The 14,618-nt window shown below is 42.8% G+C and overlaps 1 protein-coding gene across 5 annotated transcripts in view; it reads right to left on the bottom strand.

The window, feature by feature from the left end:
* Positions 1-14,618, bottom strand: part of NSMCE1 (NSE1 homolog, SMC5-SMC6 complex component) — a 44,724-nt gene that overhangs the window by 25,037 nt on the left and 5,069 nt on the right. For 3 of the 5 annotated variants that reach the window (XM_003916703.5, XM_009196192.4, XM_009196193.4), the window contains exon 2: positions 7,437-7,583. In XM_003916703.5, the coding sequence (XP_003916752.1) occupies positions 7,437-7,572 (136 nt within the window). In that variant the 5' untranslated portion in view covers positions 7,573-7,583. Of the gene's footprint in view, positions 1-7,436; positions 7,584-7,824; positions 7,846-14,618 lie in introns of those variants that run through there. The other 2 variants (XM_021931841.2, XM_017953261.3) reach the window with 2 other exon arrangements.

Raw genomic sequence — 14,618 nt, 5'->3', positions numbered from 1 at the left:
TGTACGGGTCTAACACGTTTTTGCCAGATCTATTCCTAAGCATTTCTTATTTTTAATGTTATTATAAATGATGCTATTTTTACATTTCAATTTCTGATTATCCATTGCCAGCATATAGAAAAACAATTGGTATTTGGATATTGATCTTGTATCCTACAACTTTACTAAACTCACTTAGTAGTTCTAGAAGATTTTTTTGTAGATTCCATCAGATTTTCTACGCAGATAATCACGTTGTCTGTGAACTGACAGCTTTATTGTATCGTCCTTTCCAATCCAGCTACCTTTTGTTTCTTTTTCTTGCCTGAGTATAGTAGCTAGAACGAAAGTGGTGAGAAGAGACGTTCTTGTGTTGCTCCTGAGATTAGGGGAAAAGTATTCAGTCTTTCGCCATTAAGAGTGATGTTAGCTGTAGGTTTTACAGAGATCCCCCTTATCAGGTTAAGGAAGTTCCCTTCTTTTCTCACTTTGCTGAGGGTATTGTTTTTATTTTTTTTATTATTATTTTTTAAACTCTGTGTAGAGGGCCGGGCATGGTGGCTCATGCCTGTAATCCCAGCACTTTGAGAAGCCAAGCCAGAGAGATCACTTGAGGCCAGGAGTTCAAGACTAGCCTGGCCAACATGGTGAAACCCCACCTCTACTAAAAACACAAAAATACGTCAGGCGTGGTGGCACATGCCTGTAATCCCAGCTACTTGGGAGGCAGAGGCGGGAGAACTGCTTAAACTTGCCAGGAGGCAGAGGTTGTAGCGAGCTATCACACCACTGCACTCCAGCCTGGGAGGTTTCTTTGAGACTCTGTCTCAAAAGTAAAACAAAATAATAAAATAAATAAAATTTATTTTATTTTATTTTATTTTATTTTTTTGAGACGGAGTTTCGCTCTTGTTGCCCAGGCTGGAGTACAATGGCGCGATCTCGGCTCACTGCAATCTGTGCCTCCCAGGTTCAAGCGATTCTCCTGCCTCAGCCTCCCGAGCAGCTGGGATTACAGGCATACACCATCACACCTGGCTAATTTTATATTTTTATTAGAGACGTGGTTCCTCCATGTTGGTCAGGCTGGTCTCGAACTCCTGACCTCAGCTGATCCGCCTGCCTCAGGCTCCTAAAGTGCTGGGATTACAGGCGTGAGCCACTGTGCCCCGCCTTAATTTTAATTTTTTTTAAAAATAAATATAAATAAAACTCTGTAGAATTCAGACTCCTCACTTGTGCTCTAAGCCTATTTACCCTGTTTATCCCCTGCTACTTAGGATCCCTTAGCTTCCTATAAAAATCTTTCTGCTACATCACACCAGGGCAGACATGAGATTTTGTCAAATGCTTCTTCTGTACCCACTGAGATAAGCACAAGATTTTTCTTTTTTGGCTTAATATGGTGAATTACACTGAGTTTCAAATATTAATACTAAATCAACCCTGCAAAATCAGGATAAACCCTACTTGGTTATGTTGTACTATCCTTTGTAAACACTGTTAGATTAGATTTGCCACAATTGGGTTTAGCATGTTAACATCTATGCTCATGAGGAGTCTTGACTGGGGTTTTCCTTCCTCACAATGTCTTTGGTTTTGGTATCAGAATCATGCAGGTCTCATAGAATTAGTTGTAACATATTCTCTTCAATTTTACAGAAAAGTTTGAGTTTTGGTGTGAGTTCTTCCTTAAATGTTTGGGCCGGGCACTATTCCCAGCTCTGTGAATAGCTGGCATTGTTTTCTCTAATCCTTCAACTAGTTCTCTCCCTGGCCTTAAGAAGTTTTCTTGCTCATCAGTTCTCAGCGGGATCCTTGAGTGGAGGGGCACTTTGGACATCTCAAGTTTTCTCTCTGTGCACCTCTAATCTACCTTCTACTCCCTTGTAAGTACTCTGTCCTGCAACCTCTACCTGCCTCAGTCTCCCTGAACTCTCATCTCCATCTCCTCAATGCAGGGAGGCTGCCTAGCTCTGCCTGGGTTTCCCCTGTGCCATGGCCTAGAAACTTTCTAAAGGCACTGAGCTGGGGCAGCTGTACTGCTCACTCCCACTATTGCTTGTGGCAGAAGAAAGTGAGTTGGTCTTTCCCCCCGGTTCCTGGTACAGAACTTCTAAAACCCTTAGAATTCCCTGAGTCATATGGGTGATAGAAGCATCTTTTGTTCTAATGAGGCAATTCTTGGCAGGCCCCTAGGATGGGGGCTGGTCACCAGAATGACCAAGCCTCAATCAAAAAGATGGAACTTTCGGCCCCATTCCCCAATATCTGGGGAGAAGAGAGGGACTAGAGATGGAAGCACTCGTCAACAGCCAGTGACTGATCAATCATGCCTATGTAAAGAAACCTCCATAGAAACCCCAGAATGGCCAGGCACGGTGGCTAAATATCTCAAATCATTTCTAATGGTGTACACGCAATTTTGTGGGATGATTTTTCTTAGAGTGTGCCAAATTCAATAATCAACAGGCCCCATTCAACCTGAAACTGGGCTGGGTGCGGTGGCTCACCCCTGTAATCCCAACATTTTGGGAAGCTGAACTGTAATCCCAACATTTTGGGAGGCTGAAGCAGGATGATCACTTGAGCCTAGGTGTTCGAGACCAGCCTAGGCAACAGAAGAAGATCCCTGTCTCTACAAATAATTAAAAAATTAGCTCGGTGCGGTGGCTCATGCCTGTAATCCCAGCACTTTGGGAGGTGGCGGCGGGCATATCACCTGAGGTCAGGAGTTCGAGACCAGCCTGGCCAACGTGGTAAAACCTCGTCTCTATTAAAAATACAAAAATTAGCTGGGTGTGGTGGCGGGCGCCTGTAGTCCCAGCTACTCGGGAGGCTGAGGCAGGAGAATCGCTTGAACCCGGGAGGCAGAGATTGCAGTGAGCCGAAACCGTGCCATTGCACTCCAGCCTGGACGACAAGAGTGAAACTCCATCTCAAAAAAAGAAAAGAAAAGAAAAAAGAAACCCCGGAACAACAGGATTTGGAGAGTTTCAGGTTATTAAACACACGGAGGCGCTGAGACGGTGGTGCACCTAGAGAGGGCACGGAAACTCCATGCCACCCCCACCTCCCACAGCTAGCCCTATGATCTCTCCTGTGTGGCTGTTCCTGAGTTGCAGCCTTTATAAAAAACCACGTAAGTAAAAATGTAAGTACAGTGTTTTCCTGAGTTCTATGAATCATTCTAGAAAATTATCAAACCCAAAGAGGGAGTTATGGGAACCCCTGATGTATAGCCATTGGTCAGAAGTACAGGTAGCCCGGGACTTAAAACTAGCGTCTTAAATTGGGTCAGTCTTGTGACACTGAGCCCTTTAACTTGTGGGATCTGATGGTAACTCCAGGCAGATAGTGTCAGAATTCAACTGAATCGTTGAATGCCCAGTTGTTATCTAGAGAACTGGAGAAGTAGTGTTAGAAAAGATACCACATCAAGTGTCAAGAGAAGAAGAAACCATCATTGCCCATCTCTCAAAAGATCACTGTCCTTCACTGACCAATGTCCGGTGTTTTACATTTTGTCCATTTTTGAATTGTTTCAGGCAAGAAGGTGTATTGAGTCCTGTTGCTCCATACTGGCCAAAGTGGAAAACCTCAAACCCAAGCCTTCTCCACCACCCACAAGGCCTCCTGTGCCTACTTCTATCAAGGAGGCCTACATTGGAATCATCTGACCCCTTGTCTGTATGACTCATGAGAGCCACGGTAAAATACAAATTTAATCTCTGAGTCACCAGTCCCTAGCACAGAGGCCTGGCTCACTTGAGATTCTAGGGAAGTTTTGCTGGTTGAATGAACGTATGTGTGGATGCAAGCCCTGGCTCAAAAAAATCTAAGGTCCTCTATGAACACAGGTTCCCCAGCACCATTCTGAAAGGCTCGACCCAAGGTCTGCACTGAACTTGAGAACAAAATCTAAACTCTTCACTAGCCAAGAGAATTGAGGACTTTGTTTCCCCTTAATGACAGTAAGAAGAGAACCCAAACCAAAGCCCAGAATAAGAAGTGCTTTGATAAACTGGACAAACACCCTGGGAAACGGCAATTAGAATAACTTGCAATTTCAATCACTCCTTTGTTTCATAATTTTCCTAGAAGCTAAATATTTTTCTAGTTGGTACAAGGGGACTTTCCTGGCCATCTCTTCAAAAGATAGGAAATTAATAATATTGGGTCTTACGAGTATTCACTTAAGTTTAGATAATTTCTGTCATTTCTTGTTTAAAATCTCCCTAATAACAAGAACATGCAGTAACAAGTTTTTTGGCATTTTTCTTAAATGAGGATAAGAGAAAACAGATTGTTCTACCCTGTTCACCCTGGCCATGACCATATCTAGGTGCAAAGAAATGGTATACAGTGTGAAGAATAAATCAATTCCTAGACACATTCTACAGGACTTTCCTAAATTAGATCATAACAATTTTAAAGGTCAAATAAAGGCAAAAACACTTTCAGTCTGAGTACCAAGGCATCATGTGGCTCCTCGCAGTGAGCTGTGAAACTTCCCCACCAACATTAAAGTTTACAGCCAAGACTCACAGGAGAAAAAAAGAGAAAAAGACTAAATTGTCATGTAAATAAGATATTCAGGATTAACACAAGCATTCTTTTGTGTTTTTTTTGTTTTTTTTTTTTTGAGATAAGGGCTCACTGTGTTGCCCAGGCTGAAGTGCAGTGGTACAATCTCAGCTCACTGCAACCCCCACCTCCCCTGCTCAAGCGATCCTCCTGCCTCAGCTTCCTGGGTAGCTAGGACCAGAGGTGTGTGCCAGCACACCTGGCTAACTTTTTGTATTTTTGGTAGAGACTGGGTTTCACCATGTTGCTCAGGCTGAAGACAAGTGTTCTTATGGCCATCTCTGGAGGATATTGAGGGGTAGGTTTAAAGTCTGACCATGCTTTTTTTTTTTTTGATACACGGTTTCGCTGTGTTGCCCAGGCTAGAGTGCAGTGGCACGATCTCAGCTCACTGCAGCATCTGCCTCCTGGATTCAAGTGATTCTCCTGCCTCAGCCTCCCAAGCAGCTGGGACTACAGGCATGCACCACCACACCCGGCTACTTTTTGTATTTTTAGTAGAGATGAGGTGTCACCATGTTGACCAGGCTGGTCTTGAACTCCTGACCTCAAGTGACTCATCCCCCTCAGCCTCCCAAAGTGCTAGGATTTCAGGTGTGAGCCACCACACCCGGCCGCTACCATGCTTTTTAAAGAGCAAGAGAAACTAGCTTAACAGGTATAACATCCCCTTTCAATAGAAAAGTCTCTCACCAAAGATCCTTCTCTGCCGGTGCAACTGTGGCACATCTACTTTCACCACGGGGATGGTTCTCAAACTTAGCACTGTCTATCTCACTCTCTGCTTTGAATACTTCAAGAGGTCCACACTGTCCGCAGAAGTAAAAAACCATTACTATGGTGTACAGGGTTCTTCACGATCTGCACACGAAAAGAATGTATTCTCTTCCCACACATCATATATTCTTGTCTAGGGATTCCCAGGATAAGTTATCAGTAGGTCAATTAGGTTTGGATACACAGAATTAAACACAGGTCAACAGGCTAACCTGTTCCTGGCATTACTGAGCTCCCAGAATTCCCCATGGAACACCTCCATGGACCAGTGCTCCGGAGAACGTAGATGCTACTCTCCAGGCACTTCAAACTGCTTCTTCTCTGTCTAATACACCACCTTTTTTCTCCTTCCTTTGCACACCTTGAAAGAATACTTGTTTCTGTTCTGTCTCCCCCTTCTTACTCCCACTCACCACTCACCTCTCTGGGATCAGGCTTTGAACTCTAACAGGCTGCAGAAACTGCAGTGCTCCGAATGTGGCACCTACCTTTTCTCGTGTCTCTTCACATTCTGAAAAGTACAAAATGACGTTCATCACTTATGAAAGCATTTGCAGGCAAAGGTAAAAAAGTGGCCGGGAAGAAGATGTAATACGCTCATGAGGTGCTTGCCTTTGGAGACAGGAGGGACACCTTTTCTGGTGTCCCTTCGCCCTGTCACATCTCACTGCAAGGAGCTACAGGATGCCTGAGGACTAAGAATGAAAGCATCTTTTTGCCTTTTTTGTGTGTCCCTTTGCCTGTGTACTTGGTCCCTGTCTTTCTCACACCTCTTGGCTTGGCTCACTTCTATGTCATTTTTTCTATTTTTCTTTTGAAAATTAAAAATACAGAGAGAAAGGCAGAATAAAAACCAAAGGCCTGCATTCCCATTCATCAGAGGTGACAACCATGAGATCACACTAATTAATGTCATGTTGTTAGGCTAATAATGTCACGTTGGCTTCAAGACTTTTCTTTTTAATAAAAGAACATAACAGGATAAAAGTGAAGGTCCTGTGATCTCTGCTGACAGCCCACTCCCACTCTGCTTCTCCTCACAAGCACCTCACAAGTGTCCTGCGTCTTCTTCCAGTCCACTTTTATGCCTTTACATGCAAATGCATTCATAACCAATGAAAAATCATTTTGTACTTCACAAAAAACAACATAATCACATCATACAATAAGCATAACTCACCACCTTTGTCACTGCATAAAATCTAATCAGTAAGATCTACCCATACTGGCAGGCAACTCAACAGTATCTGCCAATACTAATTCAACTGATCTATCAACACTGATTCTACTGCTTCTTCCGCCATCTCCAGTTACTAAGAACTTAGCACCAGGCCCTGTCTCCAACGGCTTCTTATTTGCCCCTCCCAGTGGCCCCCTAAGATGCCCCAAATGCCTTCAGCTGACACAGGGCAGGGACACACTCTCCAGGTCTGGCCCAGTCTAAGGCTGTGCCCTTAAGTGTTATGCTAAGCTGCCCCATTTTTTTGTTTTATAATTTGTTTTCTTTTTTTAAATAAAAAAATAGAGAGAAAATAAATTTTTTTATTTAAATAAAAAAATATTTTTTAAACAAAAAAAAAAATCTCGCTACATTGCCCAGGCTGGTCCCAAACTCCTGGCCTCAAGCGATCCTCCCACCTTGATTCCCAGAGTGCGGGGATAACGATGTGAGCCACTGCATTCGGCCAAGCTGCCCTGTGTCCATCAATAGCCCACCAGGCACTGTCTCTGTGCCAGGTGTCTTGTACATATCATGTCTCTCAATTCCCTGAACCACGCACTTACTTACGTGTTAAGTACAATTACTATCCCCACTTCAGAGACACAGAAACTGAGACTGGGGCAGGTCCTGGAGGCTTGGTGTGAACCACAACTATACAGCTTTAGACTCCAAGTTTTTATCCACAGAGCTAAATGTCAGGTTTACTTCGAAAAAAAAAAAAATGGAAGATGGGCCTGTGTAAGACTGTGAAGAGGCTTGAATGCTCAGCTCAGGAGTACCGGTTAACCAGTTACATGGTATTGTACCTATGTCACTGGTCCCTGATCAACACAGCACCAGAGCGCCCTGGGAACAGGGAAACGGTACTCACGGTCATGGACCTTGTAGCAGTGTCTCTGCAAGCGCTTCACGTCCCATTCCTCTAGCACGCCATGGGTCATCAGCAACTGGAGGAAGCGCCGGTGGACATCTGTCATGACGCCCATTCTCCTTGTGCTACCCTGCATGTGGGAACGAACTGAAAAGGAAGTAAATGACACTAGTCATCCCCAAGCACATCAGAAGCAATGTCCTGGGTCTTGTACTAATTTACATTAACACATATAAATTTGCTATCATTTTAAAGTCATTCTTCATGCTGATTACTACGAAGGTGAGAAGAAGAACACGAGTCACAGCAAATCAGGACTGGGCAGTGATAAGAGGTGTGGATTCTGGAGCTAGAATGCCGGGATTCAGGGCCTGGCTCTCCCACTTACTAGGCATGTGAAATTGAGCAAATTAGTCCCCACGGTGCTTCGGTTTCTGATCTGTAAAGTGAGAATAATGATAGAAACGTCCTCTGCAGAATTGCTATGAAGATTAGATGGGTTAATACATGTAATAGCCTGGTAAAATAGTAAGCACTAAATAAGTGTGAGCTATTTTTACTATTAGGCAATCCTGGGTCTAACCCTTGGCTGAGCCTTTTACCAGATCTATGGCCTTGGAGAAATTTAGCAGAGGACCCGTTTTTTCACCATAAAATTATAATCAAGTTCATTACTGAGAGAACTGCTAATAAACACTTAATGAATGTTAGTTTCCTCAAATCGCTAATAAAACAACTATCATGGTAGGACTTCAGGCTATTTTTTAAATCTCCTGCTTGCTAATAAAATGGGATCTTCCCGCAAACCACAAAGATCACAGCTAATAAAAGTTTTCCACAAGCCCTGATCAAAACGCTGGCTACCGCCATGGAGCACGCACTGCAGGGGCTAAGAATGTGGATTTGGAACTAAACAGGAAGCACTGAGACCAGAAAGTCCCAGACCTGCCCGATCCTAAGAATTTCCTAATGTGTATATTAACAATACAGATTCCCAAACCCTTTCCTGGATGTTCTGACTGCAGTGGGTCCTGGAATCCTGAGGTGTTTACATTCATTTTAGGTGATACCATGATCTGACAAGAAGTTCACTGGTGCCTTGGGCAAATACAGCACGCAAACATTTTTAGCTAACAATGCTCAGCCTCCCTAAGGCCCAGTCTTTTCATCTCCAAAACAGGGAAACTAGTAGCTATCTTAAAGGCAGAGGAAGCCTAAATGAATCACAACTACCAAAGGCTTGCCAAGCACCTGGCACATAAGAGATACACAAAACTGCTAATTACTGTTCTTTTGTTCTTTTGTTCTTTTTTTAAATCTGAGATGAAGTCTCACTCTGTTGCCCAGGCTGGAGTGCAGTGGCATGATCTCGGCTCACTACAACCTCTGCCTCCCGGGTTCCAGTGATTCTCCTGCCTCAGCCTCCCAAGTAGCTGGGACTACAGGCGCCCACCACCGTGCCTGGCTAATTTTCGTATTTTTAGTAGAGACAAGTTTCACCATGTTGGCCAGGCTGGTCTCGAACTCCTGACCTCAGGCGATCCACCTGCCTCAGCCTCTCAAAGGGCTAGGATGACAGGTATGAGCCACAGGGCCTGGCCAGTGCTGTTCTTTAACAGCATCCTCAACTGGACCTCAGGGCTGGGAAAATGCACCATCTCATAACCAGTTCCTTCAACTGCCTGCTAGAAAAACATCCTCCATCTCACCAAATCTGCACCTCAACAAAGCCTACATTAGACTCATCCTCTCCTTCCACCTCCTTAGCCCCTTTCCTCTCCTAAGTCCTTTTCTTTGCAAATCATCTGGTGTGGACGGTGCAGTCCACACAATCATACCACACACCCGCGCATCAAACTCTGGTCCTCCTCTCCCTAAACCTCAAATCCAGCCAGTCATCAACTTTATTTCCTATCACTAGGGCCATTCCATGTCGATGTACTTGGCACCCCTGTATTTGCCAGTGGTTGCTCTGGGCACAGGGATAGAATGTGCCAGGCTAAAAAAATGGACTTGTATCCTGCAAACAAAGGATCTCTACAAACTAAGGGTCTCAAAGCAGGAAAACAGCGTTGCCTAGCTGTGTTTTAGGAAGATTATCCCCTTTGGCATCATGGAGGTGTAGAGGAAAGAAATGGGAGGCAAAGAGTCCAGAAAGCAGTCTCCTGAAGGGATCCTATGAAAGGGGATGAGGTATCACTGAGGCTTGGTAGTGGGGACAAATGATTTGAATCACGGCCATCGTAATCCCATCAAATCTCAAGCAGAATAAACTCTAAAATATCCACCTAGGTACATCCTAGTAAAAGAACATAATACCAGAGATTAAACGCAATCAAGGAAAAAGATGACTTCTAAAGAGCAACAAGTAGACGGCCGGCTGCTATCACAATGGCAACAATGGAAGCCGGTCACAGTGGAAACACATCTTCTATGCCGGGAGGGGTGTCTCAACAGAGAATTCTACAACCAGCTAAAGACTGAGGGTAAGAGGGTATGACAAAAACATTTCCAAACAACGAAAAACTGAAAGAGCAAGTCACCAGCAGATGCTCCCTAAGGAAATTCCAAAGCATATAGTTCAGGAAGAAAGAAAGGGATACATGCTGGAAGGTCTAAAATGCAGGGTAGAATCAAGAGCAAAAAAAGTTGGTAAATATGTGGTTAAATCCAAGTGAACTGTATAAAACAGTAAAAATCAGAAGAAATGCTTCTATCTTTTAAAAAAGTTTTTAATACCACAGTAAAAAGAATGGGGTTTTTAAAAAACTAACTACACAAAAATAATAACATAAATGGGAGGTGAGCTATCACTGGGATTAGTGTCCTAATAGCCTTGTGATGGTCAGGAGTAGAATCTGGACATTAATAAATTTTACACTTGTATTTTACAATTTCTAGAGTAACATCTTTTAAAAAAACAAATAATGTATATAATTTCCAAATGGTAAAGAGGAATAATGTAAAGAGAAAAAATGATCACTTAACCCTAAAGGTGGCAACAAAGGAAAGGAAAAACCAGGATGGGAAAAGCAAACACACACAAAAAAAGGAAGTCAGGAGAAATAATCCAACTAGATTAGTAATAACAATGAATAAAAATAGACTAAATGTTCCAGCTTACACCAGATTTAAAACCTTATCAAATTAATAATGAATAAAATCTACCTCTATAAGAGTTCCTTATAGGCTGGGCACAGTGAGCCGAGGAGTTCAAAACCAGCTTGAGCAACATGGCAAAACCCCATCTCTACAAAAAATACAAAAATCAGCCGGGCATGGTGGCACACCTCCATATTCCCAGCTATTTAGGAGGCTGAGGTGGGAAGATTGCTTGAGCCAGGGAGGTCAAGGCTGCAGTGAACCGTGATCACATCACTGCACTCCAGGCTGGGCAACAGCGTGAGGCCTTGTCTCAAAAAAAAAAGGTTGAGGGCGCTGGTCATGGTGGCTCACACCTATAATCCTAGCACTCTGAGAGGCCAAGGCAGGTGAATCACTTGAGGTCAGGAGGTGGAGACCAGCCTGGCCAACATGGTGAAACCCCGTCTCTACTAAAAATACAAAAATTAGCCAGGTGTGGTGGCACGTGCCGATAGTCCCAGCTACTCAGGAGGCCCAGGCTTGAGAATCGCTGGAACGCGGCAGGCAGAGGTTGCAGGGAGCTGAGATGGTGCCACTGCACTCCAGCCTGGGCGACAAAGCAAGACTCAGTCTCAAAAAACAAAACAAAACAAAAACAACAACAACAACAAAAAGAAGCTATAAAAAGAACTGCAAATTAAATCCAAAGAAAGGTAAAATAAGAAAATAATAAGGCCGGGCGCGGTGGCTCACGCCTGTAATCCCAGCACTTTGGAAGGCAGAGGCGGGTGGATCACGAGGTCAGGAGATCAAGACCATCCCGGCTAACCCGTCTCTACTAAAAATACAAAAAACTAGCCGGGCAAGGTGGCAGGCGCCTGTAGTCCCAGCTACTCCGGAGGCTGAGGCGTGAGAACGGCGTCAACCCGGGAGGCGGAGCTTGCAGTGAGCTGAGATCGCGCCATTGCACTCCAGCCTGGGCAACAGTCTCAAAAAAAAAAAAAAAGAAAGAAAGAAAAAAAGAAAATAATAAAGGGCAGAAATTAATAAAGACTGAAAATAAGCATATCTCTAAGGTCAACAAAACCAAAATTATTCTATGAAAAAACATTAAAAAAGTGAAAAACTACCAACAAGATTTTGCAAGAGCTAAAACTTATAAACAATATTTGAAAAAAAAGGGAAATTAACTGCAGATGAGACAAATATCTGCAATTAAGATACTTTAAAATATCATTAATAATTTATAATAATTAACCTGAAATTTAACTATGTAAAAAGTCACAGGAAATTTATTCAAAACTAATGAATGAATTATCTGAAAACCTAAACACTCCTATAACCATTAACGACATTTTATAGAAAATCCATCTTCTCACAAAGAAAACTTCAGGTCCCAATGACTTTATCAAGAAGTTCTACCAAACATTCTAAAAACAAATCATTTCAAATGTTACACAATCTCAGAGCCAGAAAAAAAGCAAACCCTCCCCAGCCCATCTGATAAGGCTAACCTAATTTGGCCCTGAAACCTAACAAGGATTTCAAAAGAAAGGAAAATTACAAGCCAGTATCTTTTATGAACACAGCTGCAGTATGTCCTAAGCAAAATGCTAACAAACTTAATCCAGATATGTAAAAGGCACGACATATCATCACTTAGGTTTATTCCAGTAATGGTTTAACATCTAAAAATCAATCAATGTGAGTCACCATATTAATAAAGAAAAAAGCATTTTAAAATTCACACAGGGCGGAGCGCGGTGGCTCACGCCTGTAATCGCAGCACTTTGGGAGGCCGTGGCGGGCAGATCACCTGAGGTTAGCAGCTAAGAGGCTAGCCTGGCCAACATGGTGAAACCCCGTCACTACCAAAAATATAAAAATGAGTTGGGCATGGTGGTGCGCGCCTGTAATCCCAGTTACTCAGGAAGCTGAGGCAGGAGAATCACTGGAACCTGGAAGGCAGAGGTTGCAGTGAGCCAAGATCATGCCATTGGACTCCAGCCTGAGCAACAGAGTGAGACTCCATCTCAAAAATAAATAAATAAATAAATAATCACAATGGAACCAAAACAGAGCCTGAACAGCCGAAGCAATCCTAAGCAAAAAGAACAAAGCTGGAGGCATCACGTTACCTAACTTCAAACTATACTACAGGGCTAAACAGCATGGTGCTGGTAGAAAAACAGGCACATACACCAACAGAACAGAATAGAGAGCCCAAAAATAAGGCCACACACCTACGACCACCTGATCCTTGACAAAGATGACAAAAACAAGCAATGGGGAAAAGTCTCCCTATTCAATAAATGGTGCTGGGATAAGTGGCTAGCCATATGTGAAGACTGAGGCTGGACCCCATCCTTACAGCACATACAGGAATCAACTCAAGATGGATTAAAGACTTAAATGTAAGACCTAAAACTATAAAATGCCTGGAAGACAACCTAGGCAATACCATCCTGGACATAGAACCGGCAAAGATCTCAGGACAAAGACACCAAAAGCAATCACAACAAAAGCAGAAATTGACAAGTGGGATCTCATTACACATACGAGCTTCTGCACAGCAAAAGAAGCTATCAACCGAGTAAACAGACAACCTACAAAATGGGAGAAAATATTTGCAAACTATTTACAAGAGAAAATCAACCCCATTAAAAACTGGGCAAAGGACATGAACAGACACTTTTCAAAAGAAGACATACATGCAGCCAACAAGCATATGAAAAAAAAGCTCAGTATCACTGATCGTTAGAGAAATGCAAATCAAAACCACACTGAGATCTCACATCAATCAGAATGGCTATTATCAAAATGTCAAAAAATAACAGATGCTGGCAAGGTTGCAGAGAAAAGGGAAACTTATACACTGTTGGTGGGAGTGTAAATTGTTAAACCACTATAGAAAGCAGTGTGGCGATTCCTCAAAGAGCTAAAAGGAGAACTACCATTTGACCCAACAACCCCATTACTGGGTATATAGCAGAGGAATAGAAATATTCTACCATAAAGACACATGCACGGGAATGTTCACTGCAGCCCTATTCACAAAAGCAAAGACACGGAATCAACCTAAATGCCCATCAATGACAGACTGGATAAAGAAAATGTGGTCCATATACACCATGGAACACGACATAGCCATAAGGAAGAATGAGATGATGTCTTTTGCGGGAACATGGATGAAACTGGAGACTATTATCCTCTGCAAGCTAACACAGGAAGAGAAAACCAAATACCACATGTTCTCATTTATAAGTGGGAGTTAAATGATGAAAACTTATGAACACAAAGAAGGAAACAACAGACACTGTGGTCTATTTGAGGGTGGAGGGTGAGAGGAGGAGGAAGGGCAGAAAATATAACTATTGGGTATTGAGCTTAATTCCTGGGTGATTAAAAAAGCTGTACAACAAACTCCTATGATGTGAGTTTACCTGTCTAATAAACCTTCATATGTACTGCCAAACCTAAGTTTTTTTAAAAAAGCATATGATCATCTTAATGATGCAGAATATACAACTGATAAAATTCAACATGTATCTACACCAAAAACAAATTTGGAATCGAAGACAACATTTTATCTACTAAGTGACATCTACAAAAAAACCTGCAGCAAACATCATAGGGAAAAATGAAATGTTGACAGCAATCACTTTAAAAACTAAATTGACCCAATGCAATTGAATCAATGCAATTGCAATCAAAATCCCAACAGGCTTTGTGTACGTGTGTGTGTGTGATTTGACAAGATGATTCTAAAAATTTACATAGAAAACACAAAGGCAAAACAGCAAAGACATTCCTGGGAGAAGATAAAGGCAGGAGGACTTGTCCTACCAGCTATAAAGACTTCTCATATTGACTGGGCGCAGTGGCTCATGCCGGTAATCCCAACACATTGGGAGGCTGACGTGGGCAGACTGCATGAGCCCAGAGTTCAACACCAGTCTGGGCAATATGGTGAAACCCTGTCTCTACTAAAAATAAAAATTAAAAAAACATTTGCTGGGCATGATGGTACATGCCTGTAGTCCCAGGTACCTGTGATATTGAGGTGGGAGGACTGCTTCAGCTCGAGATGTCGAGGCT

Source organism: Papio anubis, chromosome 18 (genome assembly GCF_008728515.1).
Source record: "Papio anubis isolate 15944 chromosome 18, Panubis1.0, whole genome shotgun sequence".
In the NCBI taxonomy this organism is placed as follows: Eukaryota; Metazoa; Chordata; class Mammalia; order Primates; family Cercopithecidae; genus Papio; species Papio anubis.
The sequence above is the reverse complement of the archived record's forward strand: the minus strand, read 5'-3'. Positions and strand labels throughout refer to the sequence as shown.